This window comes from Podarcis cretensis (assembly GCF_951804945.1).
Source record: "Podarcis cretensis genome assembly, chromosome: 6".
Classification (NCBI taxonomy): domain Eukaryota; kingdom Metazoa; phylum Chordata; class Lepidosauria; order Squamata; family Lacertidae; genus Podarcis; species Podarcis cretensis.
Window position 1 is genome coordinate 67,283,420 of NC_137175.1, and position 23,908 is coordinate 67,307,327.

The 23,908-nt window shown below is 40.7% G+C and overlaps 1 protein-coding gene across 3 annotated transcripts in view; it reads right to left on the minus strand.

Moving 5' to 3' along the window:
- The window catches only part of SLC44A5 (solute carrier family 44 member 5), a 164,713-nt gene that overhangs the window by 35,796 nt on the left and 105,009 nt on the right, over positions 1–23,908 (minus strand). For all 3 annotated transcript variants that reach the window (XM_079982574.1, XM_079982572.1, XM_079982573.1), the window contains exons 3-5: positions 16,467–16,540; positions 5,065–5,149; positions 1,117–1,201 (exon numbers count right to left, since the gene is read on the minus strand). In XM_079982574.1, the coding sequence (XP_079838700.1) occupies positions 1,117–1,201; positions 5,065–5,149; positions 16,467–16,540 (244 nt within the window). The remainder of the gene's footprint in view (positions 1–1,116; positions 1,202–5,064; positions 5,150–16,466; positions 16,541–23,908) is intronic.

A 23,908-nucleotide genomic window follows, 5' to 3' on the forward strand; every position in this document is an offset into this window, starting at 1 on the left:
TTCGCACAGTACACAAACATTAATCAATGAAGTGTGCAACTGTTAAAACGGTTTTGCCCTAACAGGGTATTTGCAGAGCCAACCACTTTCACTTTCAATAGCTCAGTCAAAAGCAAATCAAGATTTCATTATTGTACACGGGTTAAGGCTAGCCTGTGCTTTATTCTGGCCATAACTCTTTCTAAAGTCATATAATACATGGCAATCAAGTTCACACAGAGCGCTTCAGTTTATTTTCTGATCCCAGTATCTGCTACACCAGCAGTTAATTACCTAGGATAGAAGGATACAAAACACAGCTTTTCAATGAAACTTCAGAGATATGCTGCATTTTAATTTTGCACACATGGTCTCCTTGGCCTCCTTTGAACAGGCTGAATCCCTTGCAATATAAATCCAAGATATTAGCACGTTTAATTTGCATGCTGTAATTACACACACACACACACAAACACACACAAACACATAGACACACACAGTGGTTCCCAATTACTGCAGACCATGTTTTTCAAAAGTCAAGCCATGGACCCCTTACTTTTGAAAATTTTGATATTTCTATGGTAGTTTTTGTTATGTCAATGGTGCCATGGATTTCCTGGGTGGGTTAGGCGGACCTCCTGGAGTCAGTGGAGCACCAGTTGGGAACCACTGATGTATACTATAAGTAAATGCTGGCTTTTTCCTATTTCTTTCGAAATAAATCCCATATAAAGCTCATTTGTAAAACGTATAACAGCACAATCCTGTTCATGTTTGTTGAGAAATAAGTCCCATTCAGATCCCAGGTAAGTGGATATACAGTTTCAGGCAATGCCCTGGACAGGAAAAGAAGCTTAGCCTGCGCCTTTTGGCACTGTCAAAGCCTGTTAAGTTGCCTTAATTCTCAAAACACTGATTAAATCCCAGCACCCAGAAATCTAGAGTGTGTCAGGACACCCAGAAACCTGGGGAAGTCATAGCAGTACGTTTACACAATATTTTCAGGATCTGTATTTACCACCCCTCTCCCACTGCCACTGTACAGAAAGCCAACAGTACTTCTAAAAACTTTCACTTTAGAAGTAGTTCTGGTAAGTGACACTCCTTGTGCTCTGAATCTGACTGCCATTTACATACCTGTGTTGTAGGGCACTGTAGGTTTATTAGCACTAGAGGGCTGGCACATTTCAGAATGTTAAAGTAAAACAAAATTGTCTTGTTCCTGCAAATGAATAGGTATGAAATAATAACTCCATGTGTATTTACAGTAATAATTCATAGTATGTATGAATCCGTAATAGAATCACTTAAGAGACCACAGCAAGAATTAAAGAAAACAGAGCAAAAGCATTCTCAAGGGAATTGACAGAAGCACACCTGAACTTTAATTATGGGAAGGACAATACTTCCCAATGGAGTAGATCACAATGGCACTTAGTCACATATATTAACTTGATTCCAGATCTCATAGGTTAAGACTTTGTCACCTAGCCATATGGTACTTCTGGTGTATTCTGAATCTGTCTTGTACATATAGTAGGTGTTCAAATACACGCTACACTGCACAAACAAGCTGGTGGTTTTTATGTTAATCACAAGGTGGCACTAAAAAATCAATCAAGAATTTCTTTGCATAAGGAACTTGTGGATTAGATAAAGTCCCAAGAATCTTCTATCGAAAAGTACTAGAATGGACGGTATGTAAGACACACACTAGAGCTGACATATTAGTGGCTCTGAAAGGGAGAAGGGGAGAATTAACTCATTCATTTCTGTCAGTCTTGCCCAGGAACATGCAGAACATAAAACTGGCTCCCATTAGCTGCAGCACTGTTCTCCCGAAAGGTTGGCGATAATAGGCCTTTTTCACATTCATCCATGCTAACCAGCAAATGTGTGAAGAAGATTGATAGCATGTGAACACTTTGCTGACTATCTGCTTTTTCCAACCTCTGTCAATAACTCTGAACCAATTCGGCAAGTCGGAAAACACAAAGAGGCCACAGAAGACATATATGGCGATTCGGTAATAAGGAAGCTTGCATATTCAAAGTTCAGACAAGGATTCTACGTTACTAAAACTTGGGAAACTCACATTCATACAATTAGCTGGTAGATTATTTAGGGGCTGAAACGTTCGCTAGCTGCTGACAGTAATACAAGGAAAACACAAAATATCCAGTAAAAAAATTCAGCAATGTATGACTGTCTCCTTCAAAGGCAAGCTTTATTTCATGTTGGAGCTATGGTCTTCTGAATGCAAAAAGAATTTAGTACGTAGAGATCAGCAAATAGATGGATTAAGGTGCTGATGGGTCCCCAGGAATGGTGTTAGATCAGACAAAATGGAATTAATTCTGCATTGTTGTAATTCAATTCCCCCTACCCCTAGTCTATGAATGCCCAAGTATCAAATCTTTTAAAATATTTGCTTGGTGTAGTATTTGTTTAAAACATTGTAACATTTATTTGCATTTTATTGCTTTGTGCCAAGGGACTCTAAAGGGCATTATTGCAAAGATTAGCATCCATCCCCAAATTTAATTTCCCTCAAGGCATGAATTAGGGCCAGCCTCTGGATCTCTAATGTATATCAGCTTTGGGTCAATTTGTCAGGCTTATCCAAAACTATTAATTTTTTGGTTGTTTCCCAGCTAGTTGTTCAAAACTGCATGTGGTTTGTTATCACCATTGTTTTAAATGCTGGTTTATTGAAATGAATTAACACATGCAAATCGTCCCCAAAATCATGCTTGCTTTAAAAAAAAAAAAAGTAATTTGGCTCTATGACACTTAATACATCCACAGAGGAAGGCACCCCCTTCACACCAAATGTGGGATATGTGGGTTGACCGGAGGTATGCCTCCACTTAGTTCTGCTGGCTAAGCTGGTCTTCCACCAACACTGCCACTGTGGGGTACAAGTGGAAACCCCCATAACAGCATCAGGCTCTATCATCCTGGCTACCCACGATTTCCACAGTGGCTCTGCAGCTCTGCAAAGCCCCCACTGGCAAGGAGTGGTAATTTGAACTGCACCATCACTGCACAATTCTATACATATCCACTCATAAGTAAACACCTGAGTAACACTTACTCTTGAGCTAAGTGTGCATAGAATTGCAGTGGGAGAATCCATATATTCAAATGCAATTTGTTTACAGTGAAGATATCATAACTCCTGCTCCCTTGCAGGATTCTTCTTACCGCAGTGGATGCAACAGAAGCAAATGCTTTTACTGTTTTGGATATAGTGCACGTAATGCCGATGGAGCAATCAAGCTCTGAACTCGGTCCAAAAGGGAATCATTTCCAATTGATACCACTAGGTTCATTTGCAGTGAATTCATGCTATTTCAACATTAACTGTGAGATTTTAGTAATGTTTTGGTAATGCTATGGGCAATTGTTTCCTTTACGGAATTCTGTAGTGGAAACAAATATTTTCCTATGTGGTAAATTAGGGATGTAAATTGACATTGTTTTCCATTCTGCCCTGTATTGGGGGCATGGAGCACTGTTTCTGTTCCACTGCAGTTCATCTTCCACCAAAACCTATATTATTATTTTTTGCTGGCCGCTGTGGTGAAACTATGTAACTTCTGTAAATTACGTAATTAATTGCATAAATTATTTGATTTTGTTGCCACTACTTCATTCCATCCCACTGATTTCAGTGCAAAGGAAACACAGTGCAAATGGGGGAAGGGTGTTAAATTGTTGAAGGTCTGAAATACAGTAATGAATACCGTATTAATTGTATTTGCTGGATTGATTATTGTTTTGGACATGGGGCAAATAAGCTAAGAGCATTTCACACTAAGCACACTTAGAACATTTCACATAATAATAATAATAAGAAGAAGAATAGACCAACAACTTCTTCTATGTGTCAGTATGCATCTATGAGGTTATAAGTAGGAACATGCTACTGCAAGGGAAGAAAACTTGGTGCCTTCCAAATGTTGCTGACTATACCTCTCATCAGTTAAAGCCAATGGCCAGGGATTGTGGGAATTGTAGCACTGCAGAATCTTGAGGGCATTCTACTGGCTGCCTCTGTGTTACAATAGTAGTCACAGTACTACTGTCATACTGCCTTTAAACAGTAAAATCCTTCTAAATTTTATATATATATATATATATATATATATATATATATTGAGAGAGAGAGAAGGATTTTACTGTTTAAAGGTAGTATAACAATATTTTAAATAATTATAATTCACCCCAGCTGGGAAGTGGTACAGCTGGGAATTGGAAAGGAAAGGAAAGGAAAGGAAAGGAAAGGAAAGGAAAAGAATGGCTCAACATGATAGATCACCTAATCTAAAAGTATCCTATCTATTGTTCAGGAAGACTTCCTAGGTATTCAAAGATTGTACAGGATGCTTTGTCTATAAAATATATTATGCTTTACAGCAGCTGACTGGATGGATAACCCACCAGATCCAGTTTCTATGGAGTTGCTTTTAGATGCTTAAAACACTGTGATAACGTAGGGACATTAAAGTGGGTGATCTGCAGGGAGAAGTTATGAGTGGCTCTTGGCCCAAAGTTCAGACCTGGACTTCTAGGAATTTCCAGTATGAAAATAAAGTGCATTCTTTTAAGCTGGTAGCAGCCAGTGGTAGAATTCTCCTGCTGCTGGCATGTTTTACCCACTGAGCAAGGGGTATCTAGTTTATAGAAATGAGATGCAGCCTGTGGTACTTAGGATTTATTTTTCTTCTTGGAATGACAGGAACAATTTCTCAGAGGACATTTCAATTAAATGTTCCAACTTATGCTGGCTAATCAGCTCCAATGCATTTTATAAAGTGTGGCATTCTAATCACTGGGATGCATGACGTAATTGTATTTTACTGAATTATGAACAGCCTCCGGACGGCACATGTACAATGGTTTTGCTTTGATCGCTCAGCTTTTTTAATATAAATCTTAATTGGAGTCAACACAGAGAAACCACTGAAGGAAGGCAGGGTCCTCCCTCATCCTTCCATTAAGACTTCCAGGAGACAGAAGTCTAGCGCTCCCTTTCACGCATCATGAAAAGCGAAGGCAAAGGAATATCTTGGTACTTACTCATTAGGCGTGTCCTTTTGACCACAGAACTGCCCATAGCTGTCAGTTGGGTAAGCTACTTTTCTGGGGTCACCGTGCACCCAAGCTGCGAAAAAGAAAGCATCAGTGATATTTTATAGCTGAATTTCCTCCTTGTAGCAGGTCGGCTTGGAATTAAAGTTTGCTGGTCATTAAAATGCACTGCCAGTCATGTACCATTTTAACCTCTCTCAATAGCTACTGAATACTATTGATTTTCCTTAAACAGTAGATTTTTTTCCCCCTTTAATGAAAAAAGTATGGATGAATAGATAGAAAGTAAAACATTTCTCTCTCCCCCTCCCCCTTTCCATCAGGTCATATCTGGCTGGCAGCCAGAAAATGAGGTAATGCACTTAGAAAATAACGGTTATTAAAATGAGGACAGGGAACCATTACAAAGACTTTGTTGGCATAAAGCCATACAATGGCAGCAAACAAACCTAAGCGTGCCTGCACTCACACATCTTAGATTCTCTCTGTACGCTGAATTGCGTGAGCCGCTTACAATGCACTCTCAACCCCGATTTATGCAAATCACTTTGAACTTGCTGTTCTATAATTGCCACATGCTTGCATTCCTCTTTTATTTTCTGTAGTTTTAAATTTAGAAACACTCAAAACTAAATCTTCTCCAGCGTCACTGGCACACTCTGGCACTAGAGTGATAGGGCATGACACAACAGAGCCCTGTGTAAAGCTGTCCATGGCAGTCTGTCCATTGGCACCTGTGGTCCAGAGGTGTTTATTATTACTTTTATATCCCACCTTTCCTTCAAGGAGCTCAAGGTGGGGTACAGACTTCTCCTCCTTCCCATTTCATCCTCACAACAACCCTGTGAGTTACATTAGGTTGAGAGGCAGCGACTGGTCCAAGGTCACTCAGTGAGCTTCATGGCTGAATGGGGACTTGAACCCTGGTCTCCCAGGTTCACTCTCACTACGACACCATATCTTAAGCTAATAAACTTTTGATTAATCTTAAAAAATAAAGCTGCTTATATGCTACCACAATGCATTTGTAGATTTAAAGAGAAGGCAGTGGCTCGACATCTTTCATTAGCAGTGCAATCCTATACATGTTTAATCAGATGTAAGTCCCAGTGAGTCTAACGGGGCTTGCTCCCAGCTAAGTGGGTATAGGACTGCAACCTAAATTCGTTTAGGAAGTTGGTTCATTTGAAAGTACACCACCACCCCCGGTATATTACAGATCACTGTACTATATTGTGAGAAAACAGTCATGTTTACATATAATTCTAAACCACAATTCAGTGCTGTGTGCATGAGCCTTGGGATCATACACATGCCGAAGTGTGGCTGGAAGGTGGGATTCACAAGCTTTAAGTTCCCCCTTTAAAGAACCCTGGCTTAAAACAAAGACTGTTATGAAGGGGGTGGCGCATCCTGTTTTGCCGCCTGAGGAGAAATGAGAAGGTGCCCCCAATGCCTCACCAAAGGCTCACTTACAGGGTTGCCCTGCAAGATCTCATGAGTGCCCCATGAAATGTCGCTGGAACTTGGAAACTACCACCAAAGCTGCTTCTTCTCACTTCTCTGGTGGGGCAGAGGGAGCTTGCAGTAGCTCTGGATGAGTGAGGAGAAGCAGAAGGCTTCCAACCAGATCTAGTGAGATCTTACCAGAACCTGCTTCTCCTCACTTCTCCAGAAACAGCAAGGGGTGCAGGTGGGGCACCCATGGTGGCACAGGAGAAGTGAGGAAAAGCGGTGGTGGCTTCTAGTGAGTTCTCATGAGACCCATACAAGATCATGAGGGTCTCTTGTGAGATCTCACTAGAAGCCACTGCAGCTTCTTTTGCCAGCAGTGGGGAGGGGCATCTGTGGCATGGCCATCCCCTTGGATTCCGTCACCAGAGGCAGCTGCCACAGTTTGCCTCATGGCTGGCCATGCTGGCTTAAACCTCAGTCCCTGATTCATATGGAACAAGAAGCAGGAGAAGAAGGGAATGTGAAAGTCTGATGTTTTGGTCAGGTTCATATCGCTAAACCATGGTGTCTGATGTCCAGCAGAATTATATATTTGAGCTTCTGGAATAGTATCCGTAGGCTTGTGCAAATTTAAGTTTGTGTTCCAAAAGGTCTGATGTGATTGTTTAAAGGCAGGGAATTCCACAGCGGTTAAACTCTATCAAGTATAGAAGTATATAAAAAGGTAAAGGGACCCCGACCGTTAAGTCCAGTCGTGGACGACTCTGGGGTTGCGGTGCTCATCTCGCTTTACTGGCCGAGGGAGCCTGTGTACAGCTGCTGGGTCATGTGGCCAGCATGACTAAGCTGGTTCTGGCGAACCAGAGCAGCATACAGAAATGCCGTTTACCTTCCCACTGGAGTGGTACCTATTTATCTACTTGCACTTCATGCTTTCAAACTGCTAGGTTGGCTGGAGCATGGACCGAGCAACGGGAGCTCACCCCATCCCGGGGATTTGAACTGCCAACCTTCTGATTGGCAAGCCCAGGGCTCTGTGGTTTAACTCACAGTGCCACCCGCATCCCTAGAAGTATATAGGAGTGCAGTAATTCTTGGAATTTTGTACATCCAATTGAGATTTCAATTCAGGAATGAGGTCTCCAGGCACAAGAAAAACTTTCAGCTGTTGTAAGGTGCATAACAAAATTGCACATGTTAAAACATTGTGTTGTACTGCTTCTAAATTAATAGACCTTTTAGTATAACATTTGGATATTTAGGATACTTCTTTGTATTACTGGCTCCCCCAAAGAGTAGCACAAAGCCACTAGCACATTTGCTTAGCAAGGGTAATACTACACCTCTGAGGTTTAAAATCCTAAGCAATGCAATGTACCTTCAAAAGTACTAAACCAAGTCAAGGTCCATACTAAAAATCATGACCTAAAACATGACCTAAAAATACTATGGGGTGGGTTTTTTTGGGGGGGGGGATGTTTGGTGCCTATCATCTACTACTCCATGGATATATATAAACTGGAGAATAGAAGAAAGCACATTCTTGAAACGGGACATGATGTTTGTTTGTGCACAAAGGAGGTTTTCATTGTCCTTGAATATTTCCCCACATCTATTGCAGAAAAATGCCATGTCTAAGCAGATCAATTTTTGCAGTTGATATGAACTCCTTTAATCTCTTCTTTATACACGCCACAGTGCAGCTTCTGTAGCAACCTTCCCTCTTTTTGAGGTTAGTTTGTTTTCAAGAATGTTGACACTACAGAAGATACCCCCCTCCCTTAGGACCATTATTCTTCCCACCAGTACAGATACCAGCAGGGATAAATCTTGTCATGTGAGATTTAAAGCAGTCCAGCAATGTTGGTTGCAAAACTTAACAGCTGCATTTTTGCAGATAATTTAGAATTAGCCACTGCTGCCAACATTATCGAGTTTGTTTCTGGAATTAGTTTTCATATTCCAAGAACTTCAAATAATAGAGAAATAGTACTCTTGACAAATGCTCACATACAACAATGTCCACATACAAACCAGAAGTCTCTCCCATGTAGAACAGGAATATGCCATGTTAAATCTGATGAAGAACAGAGTGGTCAGTGGTTAATCAGATTTTGACCTTAAGATCCAAATTCACATCCATGCTCAGCCACCAGATTACATGCTATTCATAAAAAACATTTTTTCTATGCAAGTGTGTGTCAGACACACACTTAATCTGGACAAACATAGCATAACCTGGGAATTATAGATACAGTCAACAGCAATTCTCATAATAACAGCTGTGTTTTTCCAATTACTATTGTCATACTTATTGCCAGTTTAACCAGGTTACATTTGCTGATGTGAATACACGTTGTGTGAAATGCCCTTCAGCCTCATTCAGTCGTCGCAACTGCCTCATTGGGACAAGAACTACTGGGAAGAGTCACTGTGATCACTAAGCCTGTGCTGTTTTGGTTTCTTGAATAAAGAGTTAACTTCACTGACACTAATGTATTTATTGCTGACCTACTCTAGACCCTGGCTCCTGACACAAGTCTCCCTTGGGGTTGAAGAAGGTACCTAGATGGGCAAAGGTTAAAGGAGGCTAACTTCACCCTGCTTCGCCATCCAGGTCTTGGTTATACAGTGAGAAACAACAGTGCCCATGAGTAGGTAGTGCCACCTAAACTATAATTTGAACCCCACAAGTCATTTCTGCAAAATGGAAACAATAATGATCTAACTACCCAAACACATTTTAAAAACTGCGTTGTTTCCACAACACAAGCAGTGCACAGCAAGTGATGTGATTGTTTTATCAGCCCAACAGATGGTAAAAAAGCTAGAAGCAAGTTCTTGAATTACACAGGACTCTTCATTAGGCAAAATAAAACATCACCATTACCCCACATAAATAGTACTCCAGATCACCTAAATTTTGATTAAGTAAATATTGCAGCTGCTTCCGGGACACTCAGATCAATGAAATTTAACAGTGTACTTTTGCAATGAAGTTTGAAAAGAACTCTGGACTTTGAGGCCAGTTCTGCCCCAAATGGCAATTTATATCATCAGTTCCCCTTTGAGCAAACATACAATTGGCAGCAAGGAGTGGGGAGTCCCCTGCCCCTACCAGCCTGTTCACTCTTTTGCAAGTCCTTTGCAAAAGCCCTCTTTGAAGCAGCTCCACTTCTCATTTGTGAGCATGCAGGCAGGCAGCAGAGGTCAGGGAGTTTGGACTGGCCACTCATTTAAAAGAGAAGTGCAAAGGGCTTTAATCCTCAGTCACTGGCTGAGCCTTCCTGACAGTCCACTAAACATTTTCCCCTCAGACAGCCTTGCCCCATCATTACCATCACCACTAAATTGACAATGCTTCTCTCAGCTCACACAGCTGTTTAGTAGGGAGCTTGATTGACATGCGAAGGAAAGGTCTACTGACTCATTCCCACGCACCTTCCTCTCCACTGCAAATGCTAAGGAGCTATTTCCAGTGCCATTCAGGTAGGCAGCAAGGAGAAGGGAGGCATGCAATGACCTCATTTGCACGCCACCATACACCTCCTCTCTGTCCGCATGTGTGAGTGTGTTTTCTCCCTGAGTATTTGTGTTTGGGTAGATGGGATGTGTATGGCTACAAACTCACTGCCTACCAGTGAATGCAAGCCAAAAAGGTTTCCTATTTTTGCTATATAGTCATACCTTGATTCTGGAACACAATGCGTTCCTGGAGTCTGTTTGACTCCCAGAACCGTTCAAAAACCAAGGCACGGCTTCTGATTGGCTGCAGGAGAATCCTGCAGCCAATCAGAAGCCACGCCGCACGTTCAGCTTCTGAAAATCATTCAAAAACCAGAACACTCATTTCTGGGTTTCAATCGTTCGGGAGCTGATTGGTTTGGGAGCCAAGGCATTTGCGATTCAAGGTGCGAATGTATAGCCCTCTGATCTGGGCAAAAACTGAAACACCAGCAGTGTTGTAGAGGAATAGGTCCTCAGGTAACACGCTCCCCGACTTTAGCAGAGGAACCCCCAGCCTACCAATCAGGCCACAGAACACCCAGAAGTGTTCATGCTACATTGCAATTTTGTATCTGCTCTATGGATCCAACCATAATGGCAACAAACAAGTGTTGCACTGAACTATTTTAAGGAACATGGTTTTCTTTGCCGAATTCTTTACCTCCTGAATTTACAAGTACACCCCCCCTCATTTACACAGCAGCTTTGTTTTGCAAATAGATTCATCTCAGTTTGTTGTGAAATTGGATTCCTTTAAATGGGAATCCTTTCTGCTATGTGGGTACAGAGGGTAGATGGCTTCACATCTCAAATGAACATAAGGAGAAAGCAAAGTGTGGTACTATTTAAGATTTAGCACTTGATAAATATCTCATTCTCTTTCCCACTCTAAAAAGAATAGAAACTAACTGAACAACATCCACAGAAAGAAGAAATCAGCCTTAGACAGCTGTGTAGTTTATTTGTTGCAGGTATTTGTTGCGGTGAACTGCTGCTGACCCAGTAAAGGTAAAGGTAAAGGTACCCCTGCCCGTACGGGCCAGTCTTGACAGACTCTGGGGTTGTGCGCCCATCTCACTTAAGAGGCCAGGGGCCAGCGCTGTCCGGAGACACTTCCGGGTTACGTGGCCAGCGTGACATCGCTGCTCTGGCGAGCCAGAGCCGCACACGGAAACGCCGTTTACCTTCCCGCTGGTAAGCGGTCCCTATTTATCTACTTGCACCTGGAGGTGCTTTCGAACTGCTAGGTTGGCAGGCTCTAGGATCGAGCAGCGGGAGCGCACCCCGCCGCAGGGATTCGAACCGCCGACCTTTCGATCGGCAAGTCCTAGGCGCTGAGGCTTTAACCCACAGCGCCACCTGCGTCCCTACCCAGTACCAAGTATTAAATGAAATAGAATCCAAGCGTACAGAACTTCAGCACCCATAAAATGTTCTGCATGGCTGAATTCTTGATTGTTGGCAATGACCAAGGGCCTGCTTACAGACAGGGGGAGGGAGACAGTCATACGAATCAGCTGAACATTTGTTTTTAAAACCTCTTTTAGTTTTTGCATATAAAGAGATGAACCAATGATATATGAAACTATGTATTTACCAAGACCAGCACTTTTTTGGGGTGGGGGGAATTGAAGACTCTGATGCTCTATAATAGGGAGAAAGCAAGGTGCGTAAATCACTTTCTCCTCCTGTGCTTTTTCTGAAGTGGACACCACCACTATGGTGAGATGCCTAAACTGTGCTCACCTTGGAAGCCTGCATATATTTCACCATGAGGAAAAATAAAAGCACCATTTCAGACATTGCAAAATGGCAACAACAATAGGACGCGTTGCAGTGGTACCTTGGTTTAAGAACAGCTTAGTTTATGAACAACTTGGATTAAGAACGCTGCAAACCCAGAAGTAGGTGTTTTGGTTTGAGAACTTTGCCTTGGAAGCAGAACATGTTTCGCTTCCTGTTGAGTATTTTGCATTTGTAAATTGAGTCCCCCGCTGCTATGGGAAAGCACGCCTTGGTTTATTAACACCGTGGTTTAAGAAGGGACTTCAGGAACGGATTAAGTTTGTAAACCAAGGTACCACTGTAATTAGTTGCATCTCCTGTTATCTTTCTACATTATATAATGACTTGCAATGCCAAATAGATATTGTTCTCATATAGCATTAGCTCAGCACAGAAATATGTTAAACAGCAATGTATTTGGGATATGTGTGTTATGTTTTAAACTTCATTTACAAATTTACAAACTGGTATCATATTTTTTATATCAACATAACTAGCTTTATTGCTGGATTTGATGTATTACCTTTTCCAATGCAAGTAAGTCTGAAATTTTTAACAATAAAATGTATTCCCATTTTTAAGCAGAAATTATTTTTTTTGCAGCCATTCATAACATGAACCGCAATTCTTTATGCAACAGGTAATAAAACAATCTTGTTCAAAAGGACTAATAATAATAATAATAATAATAATAATAATAATAATAATTTTGTATTTCTACCCCACCCATCTGGCTGGGTTTCCCCAAACCAATACTGGGTCTATAGAGACCACAATCAGTATACTTTAGGCAACTCTTTCTTATATGGTTTCAACGTTGTTAGTCTAATTGCCTGCCAAAATCTTTGTTTCAAGTCTTCATATCACTTGTCAGATTCTTAGTGCAAACTTCCAAGAACCAATCATAAATCTTTGAGAATCTTAATATGTCAGCATTCCATGTAACAATGGTATAGCACAAGAATGACATGTGTGTGTGCAAAAGCCTGTCAGGTCCCCATATTTCAAACCATCAAGTTATGCTGCCATCATTCACTAATGTACTTCAAGCTCACAAATCACAAAGCTAGAAATCACAAACATCTATCATTTTAAGGCATTTGTCAAATATCCTCTCATTTTGTATTGCTTTATTGGTCTGGGATTGAGTAAATGGCTGCTAAACACTGAACTGTAAGATTCCCCGTCAAGGACAAAATATGGAGAGTAACTACTTGCTTGGGAAACTTAACATAGGCTGCAAATCAGTTGATGATTAAGAACCAACAGCATTCTTGTGAAGTGTTTCCCTTTAAAAGATAAAACATTTAAAATATTTTAGTATGTGGCAATAAAAACCAGCCAGTTGTGCTTATGGTTTTTAAACACCAGCAATTTACCAATACAGTTAAGCAGATTATAGGACACATGATCCTAAATTTATACATAGGGGTAGGTGCTATAAAAGCAGCCTCTTTTTGAATACAGAAGGTAAATTTGGTTTACTACTTCACAGGTGGCCTCCTGCCCCATTGTTTAATCTCCTGTTGTGTCTTTGAACACAGATTAACACTTACTGCAATAGGAAGATTTCACAAACAGAAATAGAAATATGTAGGAGAGCATCTGACCTACAGATTCATGGGTAACAAATTCTCATATAACAATTGAGAGCTGTCTATGCTAATCACTTGCTCACTTGAGCTTCACTTATGCTCTTGGTTTAGCAAAATGCTTAGCATAGTCAATTGTTATATGAGAATTGTCAGGAGCTAAACCATATAATATTTTTCTTTTTTGAATTATACCATTCTTGCAGCCCTTTGAATCTTTTTATAATATTTCATTGGTTTTTGTCTTAAATGTTTTACTAGATTGCTTTTTAAAAAAATGTTCTTAATAATCCAGAAAATGCAAATGTAAATATTGTGGACTGAATTCTGCAAAAATTGAAATGTCACTGGATGTCAGCACCATTGGTCCAACGGTAAAGTTGACCCAATGACAGCAATTAATAGCTCCTGTAATAAATATTTATGTGGCTCATAATCATTCAACAGCCAATCATCACTGAAGCAGATCAGAGAAAGACTATTACCATAAATCACTAGCTTTGGTCATGCAAGAAGATTTGATTGTCCTTTTATCACCACATGACAATATAATGTCTTTGGAACTACAGTGAGAGCTAAATCCCTTCCTGATTGTACCGTTGCAAATATTACTCAAGCCACACTGATTGCATGTATTACTAAAGCTAGAATTTCAGCTCAGCATTTCCCCCCTGCCACAATCAATAGCAAACTCCATGCTCTAGAAATGATGGATCTGAACTTTTCTGTTTCTGTACCCATCCAAATAAAATGTGGACTGAAGATCTGCTTCATACATTTATAGACTGTAGAAAACCTTCCCCCATTTTTTTATCTATAAAGAGCCAAAGGACAGAAATATACAGATCTTATTCGGTCACGAGTTGCTTTAGGCACAACTCATGATTGTAAATTGATTTATACTCTATTTTCCCTTTATATGAACTTTATTGACTCTCATGCATTTTGAACAGGACAACTGCCTGGAGTCTATCCAAGGCTGATCTCATCTTTCATTTTTTTAAAAAATAAAGCAAATGAAAAAGTGTAAAACAAGGCTAATGATGATGATGATGATGATGATTGTATAGCCAGCTTGTGTACAAGTGTGTGTGTGACAATCATCCAGATCCAACTAGCTTCAGAATCTGAATTTGAGATTCAAAAAGTACTCCCATAAGAGGAACAGAAAATAGCCACCACCACCCAAAAATGAATTTTGATTTCAGGATGGATAGCTTTTATTTTGAGCATTTACAGGTATTCAAAGGTTTAAGTAGAGATTCTCTCTTTACAGTTAGTACAGGCAATATAGTGTTATGTATACAGACCATATCATCTTTGACCAATGCCTGTGGGGAAAATAGAACTGGGCAACCAACCATTCCGTCATCTAGATTTTATGCAGTACATGATTCTGTAAAAACCTTATGTAGAAAACTGCTGTGAAATCCTAGCCAGAGGATTACAGGAGATTTGTGCATTGCTGAAACAAAGTACAATGCAGTAGGAAGGTTTGAGAGTTCAGGGTGGCTGGGCACAAGCTACCAACCATCTCCCTAGCCTTTTCCCTGGAAGTATTCGATTCTTCTAATCAATCTATGGTTCAGAATGATGAACCAGAAACAAATGTGATCACACATTTAAAAATTCTGTTTCACAAAGGGATAGCTGGAAGGGAAACACAAACTCGGTAGGGCAGGGTATTAATGGGTACAAAAACCTTTATTATACATGGAATGTACCTGCCTCAGGGATGAAGAGATCCCCTGAAACATAAAGCATGCTATCTGAGAGTCCTGTGCCAAAGGCAGGTAGTGTTTCTTTTAGAGCTGGCTTGGTTACAGCCCAGAGGAAATCTGGAACCTGTCTTTATAAATATTGAACTTGGTTCAGTTTAAAAGAGAGACAACAAAAAAAAAGCTATACTTTCATCTTGACTGTATAGTGATTGCCTTTTCTATGGAACTATGATGTGATAGAGAGCTGTACTGTTTGTTCCAGCAGGACAAAGGATGAACATCCTTTCTAATTCTCTTGATTGTACTTCTTCTGTAAGATGTGTGTTCCTTTTTGTAGTCTAATGGCATAATACTATTACTATGTAGCTGTATAGCACAGAAAAAATGTTATGATGTTAATAGAAAGAAATCTTTAAAAATTCACTAAGGCTAAGCCAGAACTAAAGTGAACTCTACTGCCAAAGAGCAGCATCACATGTAAATAAACAGAGGACTAAGTCCAGATCTATTAATGTCAATGGGAGTTTGGCCACTGAGTTTAAAAGATGTATCCATGAGTTGAATATTCATGCCAGCTGCTGGGGTTTGTCCTGAGAAATATGGAGCTGCCTTCCCCAACATGTGACCCTCCATGGCCAGTGGTCAAGGATAATGGGAATTGTAGACCGACAATTTCTGAAGGGCACCAGGCTGGAGAAGGCTTGTCTAATAAATACACCAAGTGATGTCAAAGAAACACTGTGTGATAATGTCAGACATGGTTTGCATTGGACATTGGGTTGAGTGGAGATTAAAGAGACATGGAGCAGCGGCAGCTGTGTGCCTTATAAAGCTTCGGCTCTCAGTGAAGTTCTCTCGAACAAAATTGAGATGCACATTAAAGAATCTGCTGTTGATCATTAGCTCTGCATCCCAATTAAAAAAGCAACTGTTCTATTCATTATTTGCATGGATTGTTGCTAACATTATAAAGAATTCATTTTTAAAACTTTTTATTTTCTCCCACTTCTAATTACCAACATTTTCCTGCTATAACTACAGCTTTTTACAGTAACGAAGAACAAAATTATTGAACCATGGCTACTCAGCTTTGTTTCATATTGGATTTTTTTTTGGTCAATATACCAATCATTTTTATTTCCCCCCTATAATTACAACAGTCAATGAGAGCAGGTAGTTCATGCTTTGTTTCCAAGAAATGTGTTAAATGAATGTAATTATATTTAATCGGGATGCCCATTTAACTTAAAGCAACAATTGCTTCTCAAGTAAATTAGAAGTTACTTTCCTATGAATAGGATAAGCATCAACTGTACATGTATTTACTTACCCACAATTCCTAAAGCAATGTAACCCAGGATGACCACAACGAAGATGACACAACAGAGAACGTCTGTACAATGCCTAAAGACAGAAGATATTGAGCAGTTACACAAGTGTCCCATAATACAACTGTGAACCAAAATAAAATTGAATTCTTGGTACACTGTAGGTGCAAATTGCATCTGTTCAGCAGATCTATCCATCCACTGGCAATCGCTTTCAGTGTGCTAATCCTTCTGCAAACCTCATTTTCAAAGCCACAAGTATCTTGAGCCAAAAGTTCTGTGGCAAGAATTAACCGTCCAAAATGCCAGTAAGATATAAGCAAGGCCAAATGTTTATATGCTTGCTCCTAGGAAGGATTAGCTTACATAAAATGACTTAACACAGATTTCCATGGACCACTTATGGGTTTGGGCATTACTGGAGTGCAAAGCATGATCATTCTGGTCATAGCAGCATATTTCCTTCTTAGTCCACGAAAGTGTCCTGCGAATTACAAACAGCATACAAATTTACAACTTCTGCTTGTTTATGGGGGGGGGGTTGTGTTTATTGGCCATGAGCAGAAAGGAGCTTTTCAACAAGATTTTTAAAAATAGAGATAATAAACATTGGTGTCATTAGTTTGGGCAGTTCAGGACCTGTCTGCCTTTTTTCATAGCTGAATACAACTTTAATTCTAGATCATGGATCACCATTTGAAGCAGAGAAAACCTGGTGTACCATTACAGTTCAGTGTCTTAATATTCATCAGCTCAGTGATCAGATTACTGTGTGAGTGGATGTATGTGCAAGTCCCATAGTGCTCAGGGAGCATCCCCTCTCAGAACAATGCCACTACATGCCTACTCAAGAGTAAGCACAACTTAATTAAATGGCACTTTGTTCCAGGTAAGTAGGGTTAGGATTGCAGCCTCTGGGTGGTCAATGTTAGTCCTACTACATCAGACCTATTGATGTTAAGAAACATTGACTAACTTAGGTTCAATATTTTCAATGGGTCTGATCTGAGTAGGCCTTGGCTGAATATAATCTTCAGTCTGGAAATAAACTTGGTAAATTTAAGATCATAGAACTGTAGAGTTGGAAGATACCCTGAGGGTGATCTAGTCCAACCCCTTGCAATGTAGGAATTTCAACCAAAGCATCCATAGCAGATGGCCATCCAACCTTTATTTAAAAACTTCCAAGGAAGGAGAGTCCACCATCTCTCATGGGAGTTTGTTACACTGCCAAACAGCTCTTACTGTCATAAAGTTCTTCCTGATGTTTAGTCGTAATCTCCTTTCTTGAAACTTGAATCCATTGGTTTGAGTCCTAGCCTCCAGAGCAGGAGAAAATGAACTTGTTCCATCTTCCATTTAACAGCCCTTTAGATATTTTAAGAAGGCTATCATATCTCCTCTGTCTCTTTACCAGGATAAACATACCCAGTTCCTTCAACGATTCCTCATAAAGCTTGGTTTCCAGACCCTTTATCATTTCTTGGCCCCTCCTCTTCACACATTCCCACTTGTCAATTTCCTTCTTAAACTGTGGTGCCCAGAAATTGGACACAGTATTCCAATTACTGTTCTTGATAAGGAGGTCTGACTAATAGAGTGGTGCTATTACTGTCCTTGATAAGGAAACTAGATTTCTGTTGATGCAGCCAAGAATAGCATTAGCTTTCTTTGCTTGTGCATCACACTGTTGACTCATGTTAAGCTGATGGTCTACTAAGACCCCTAGATCCTTTTCACATGTACTACTGGCAAGTCAGGTGTCCCCCATCTTATATTTGTGCAGCTGGTTCTTCCTACCTAAGTGTAGAAGCTTAAGATACTTGTATGCAGTGTCCACAGATGCACCTATAACAACTGCTGTATCAACACTGTTTGAAACAGTCACCAGAATAAATTGCTTTCTAAACTATTTATTTAGACAAAATACTTCTCAATGGAGGTAGTTCTCACATTCAGCTACAAGCCATCAAGGAAGAAGAAATAAAATACTGGGTGAGATAAATGCACGTGAATCAAATCCCTAATAATTTTCACACCTGGGAAAAATATATCTGAAGAATTTGATTGTCCCATAGAGCACTGACGGAAAAACAGCAGGTCACTTAGCTTCACCAGTCAAGCTGAAAACCCCCACGAAAGGTAAATCCACAAGGAGGGGAAAAGAATATTATAACATTGAAGTCACTGTTAAAATAAATGAGCCAGGAGGAGTGGTGAGAGCACAAAAGCAGAACATGTGAACAGAGCACATACTGCAAATGAACACCAGTATTTCTCAGCACTCTAACTTTAAGCTAAGTGGGTCAATCCACTGCACTTCTCTATACCTAGAGAGATATTCATTGTATCCAACTTAAAATATTTTACAGAGCTACAATCTGACCTATTTTTCAGTTTCTGATTTAATATTCCTTCCACTTTGATTTTGTTCTCTGCTTTCAAGAATACATTTGAGTCAACAAGTGAATCAACCCAACCCCATCTTCATTAAGTAAATAAAATTCAAGGGGTCTTTCACAGAAATGGCAAAGAACCACAAAGACTGCATAGATTCAAGGTGTTCGTTCCAGCCTATTTTTAGAGCAGATATTCAAGGTGGACTGATCTAAAGTATAATTACGTGTGCACTCAAAACCTGCTCTTGACATTCTTAGCTTTGCAATTGAAGGCCATCCTGGAAGTGAAGCTGGCAAAAGCCTTTAACGAACTTGAGACTGGAAGAGAGCACATCTCAAGAAAATTAAGTCATGTGTAATGCAGCTGCTAAGAGTGTGCTCAGCCTCAATCCATAAAAGGGCAGTGAAATCAAGGATCTAGGGGCAAACTTTCTAGACAGAGAAAAAGAGGAAATGAGAACATGACAATAAGGGTGAGGTTAGGGGTTCACCTTGGTCACTGACAGCCATCCTGACAGTATATTTTAAAATACAATTTAAAATATTTATAAAGTCCTCATGTTATTAAAAAAAATCTGAAAATATATATATTTGCAAAGGCTGCTGTTGCCTTTCAGGGCATTATCTTTGAAAATGCACATTGCTATTTTAATAAACACCTATTGTACATATGGGACGCAGGTGGCGCTAAAGGTTAAAGCCTCAGCGCCTAGGACTTGCCGATTGAAAGGTCGGCGGTTCGAATCCCTGCGGTGGGGTGCGCTCCCGCTGCTCGGTCCCAGCGCCTGCCAACCTAGCAGTTCGAAAGCACCTCCGGGTGCAAGTAGATAAATAGGGACCGCTTACCGGCGGGAAGGTAAACGGCCACGTGACCCGGAAGTGTCTCCGGACAGCGCTGGCCCCTGGCCTCTTACGTGAGATGGGCGCACAACCCCAGAGTCTGTCAAGACTGGCCCGTACGGGCAGGGGTACCTTTACCTTTTATTGTACATAAATTTGATAGAATACAAATTAGAATGCATAGTGTAACGTAAGTTGGATTCTGGGATTCAATTGGTTAGAGCGTGGTGCTGATAACACCAAGGTTGCAGGTTCAATCTCTGTATGGGACAGCTGCATATTCCTGCATTGCAGGGGGGTTGGGCTAGATCCGTGGTTCCCAATGTGGGGTACAAGCCTCACAGGGGGAAATTTGATTTTTAAGGTGGGAAATTCGAGAATACGTTATTAACAGTTAATGAGCTTCCAGGCTTCCTCTATGTAAATAGGAGTTCGCTTTTTGAATATTAAGAATTATATGTCATGGGAGGGGGCATCAGGATTTTAGAGATGCTTGGGTGGGGCATGGCCAAAAAAAGGTTGGGAACCACTGGGCTAGATGATCCTCAGGATCCCTTCCAACTCTACAATTCTATGATTCTATTATATTCGTTGGGGACGAAACTTAAAATATTTCACAGAGCTAAGTGGGTTCCTGCAGTGCCAGGCACTGGGTACCACAAACACCCAAGGATCAAGGTTTCAAAGGTTCAGGACAGTGTGACAGACAATGCCTCTCTGATGAGGCAGAAGCTAAATGAATCTGAATCTGAATTATTCATTTGGAACTGCAGTTATTTAGGTAAGCCTAAATAACTAAATAAAGCCTAAATAACTAAATAAAGTTATTTAGGTAAGCGGGTGGTGCTGTGGGTTGAACCACAGAGCCTAGGACTCTGGCGGTTCAAATCCCCACGACAGGGTGAGCTCCCGTTGCTCGGTCCCTGCTCCTGCCAACCTAGCATTTCGAAAGCACATCAAAGTGCAAGTAGATAAATAGGTACCGCTCCGGCAGGAAAGTAAACGGCGTTTCCGTGTGCTGCTCTGGTTTTCCAGAAGCGGCTTAGTCATGCTGACCACATGACCCGGAAGCTGTATGCCGGCTCCCTTGGCCAATAAAGTGAGATGAGCGCCGCAACCCCAGAGTCGGCCACAACTGGACCTAAAGGTCAGGGGTCCCTTTACCTTTACCTTTACCTCTGAAAGTTCTGTTCAGGGGGTTAAGAGTTACTGTCGCAATGCAATGAAAGCTTCAATTTGCCTTGTGAACCTTGTCTATCTGGACTGATAGGGATTTACTCTCAAAAAGAGGGAGTGGGTGACCAGTGCTCTAATTCAGATTTGCCCCAAACATTTAGTTCAGGTGTTACTTTTTTCTGGTTTTTAATCAATGCCATTACAAGCAAAGCAGTATCCTTTCCCTTAAGATGGCCAATAAACGCTATGACCTTTCACTAACACAAGGGTAAATCAACTACTTCAAGACTGAAGCACTATTTCATTTTTCAGTGCATGTTAAAAAGTGCAACATTTAATTATCAAACAAAGAAAACTAGAACACTGCAATTATTCAGTAACATTTTTTTCCTCTTTTTAAGCAACATTATAAATTTACATAACTAATAGCATGATAAACAGCAGCCATAATCAAGACATTCTAATCATATCTTCCTTGTAACATTTGTAACATTTGGTGCAGTCATCCTCCATTGAGTACTTACTGTACGTATCCTAATTTTTGGCCTATATTTTATTTTGAATGTCACACACGTTTTACACTGCTGCACCCAACAGAGGTTTCATCATGATGGAAATATACTACACATTTGTAAATATAAAGCAGGGATATTAGCTGTTTCAGCAAAACACACACACAACTTGATGAGATTATGACACAATCTCTTTCTCCCTGCAGGATACTAAATGAACCATAGCTCTCTTCATGTGGTGTGTGAGAGAGAGGTGGGGAGGAGGTAGCAGGCCCAGCAAGCAGGTAAACAACAAATACCTGAGGAGGGCTTTGGTTTTATGAGAAAGAAAGAGATTATATATTAATCTCATCAACATGGGGCTGAGCAACAAAGATACAACAGAGATATTTGGTTAAGGAAGTGTCATCCCATTCTGCCCTTTATTGTATAGACTATGAATTCCTGTAGAGGAATTACATGAGACAAAATTATAGAATAGAATCTAGATCGAGACACATCCTGAAAAGCAATGATTTGTTCTAAATATGAATAAGTGGAAATTGCTACTGTGTGGCGTTGCCAAATTTCAAAAAGTGAAAATCCAGATAACAAAAGCTTTAGTTTTAGTTTTTACGAAGCATTCTAGTGTTCATTCTTCTATAGTGCTGAAAACCTTGTCCAGCAGTTAAGGCCTTCTTTGTGAAGGTCTATTTGCAAGTTTTTATGTCTCTCTTCTTGTTTTGTTTTCATCTACAGCTTTCCTGTTTTGATTTTAAAACTTTAATTTATGCTTCTCCTGTGACCTGCCTTAAACCACCCATTATGCAGCTGAGCAGAGTAAAACAGAGGCTCACAACAGGCTTAAGAGTCCAAACTATGCTTGACTTTTTTTAAAAAAAGGGAGGCTTCTGACATTAAAAAAGGTAAAAAAGTAAAAAATAAATAAATCTATATACCCTAAATATATACCAGTTGGTGCAGGAATCAACCAGAGGAGTGGTGACCTAATCTTGAGTGGTGCCCAGGACCTGGCACAAGATGTAAGCATTGTTGAGCCAATTAGGAGCAAGTGCCAAAAAAATCCAAGATGGACGCATTTGATTTCAAAAGAGGAAGCTTCACCCAAATGAGAGAAACACATTTATACATCCTTTTTACCAAAGTCAACAGGAACTCCCCTATGAAGAAAGGTTGCGTCCTTTGGGGCTTTTTAGTTTAGAAAAAATGTGGGTATGAGGTGACACAATATAGGTTTATAAAATTACGCATGGCATGGAGAATGTGGATAGAGAAAAGTCATCGTCCCCCCTATCTCATAAGAACAGAACTCATGGATATCCATCCACGAAGCTGAGTGTTGGAGGATTCAGGACAGATACAGGAAAGGACTACTTCACCGAGCACATAAACTATGTGGAAGGCCACCAACCTGGATGGCATTAAGAGAGGATGAGGCAATGGCTATATGCTCTGCCTCCACAATTGGAGGCAGCAATGCTTCTGAATACCAGTTGCTGGAAACCACAGCAGCAGAGAGTGTGCTCTTGTATTCAGATCCTGCTTGAAGGCTTCTCACAAGCATCTGGTTGGCTAGGGCGAGAAAAGGAATACTGGACTAAATGAACCACTGGCCTGATCCAGCAGGCTCTTCTTACATCCCGGTAAAGCTGCTCAAAAGAGTTGGTTTGCAGAATCCATTTAATGCACGACCTAATTTCAAGATCTTTTCAGCGGAAAGGTTGTTGTTGTTGTTGTTGTTTAGTCTTTTAGTCATGTCTGACTCTTCGTGACCCCATGGACCAGAGCACGCCAGGCACTCCTGTCTTCCACTGCCTCCCGCAGTTTGGTCAGACTCATGATGGTAGCTTCAAGAACACTGTCCAACCATCTAGTCCTCTGTTATCCCCTTCTCCGTGTGCCCTCCATCTTTTCCAACACCAGGGTCTTTTCCAGGGAGTCTTCTCTTCTCATGAGGTGGCCAAAGTATTGGAGCCTCAGCTTCACGATCTGTCCTTCCAGTGAGCACTCAGGGCTGATTTCCTTAAGAATGGATAGGTTTTATCTTCTTGCAGTCCATTGGACCCTCAAGAGTCTCCTCCAGCACCATAATTCAAAAGCATCAATTCTTCGGCGATCAGCCTTCTTTATGGTCCAGCTCTCACTTCCATACATCACTACTGGGAAAACCATAGCTTTAACTAGACGGACCTTTGTTGGCAAGGTGATGTCTCGTAGATGTCTTTCTGGAACTCTCTAGCTTTCTCCATAATCCAGCGCATGTTTGCAATTTGGTCTCTGGTTCCTCTGCCTCTTCTAAATCCAGCTTGCACTTCTGGGAGTTCTCGGTCCACATACTGCTTGAGCCTTCCTTGTAGAATTTTAAGCATAACCTTGAAATGAGTGCAATTGTGCGGTAGTTGGAGCATTTTTTGGCACTGCCCTTCTTTGGGATTGGGATGTAGACTGATCTTCTCCAATCCTCTGGCCAGTGCTGTGTTTTCCAAATTTGCTGGCATATTGAGTGGAGCATATTGA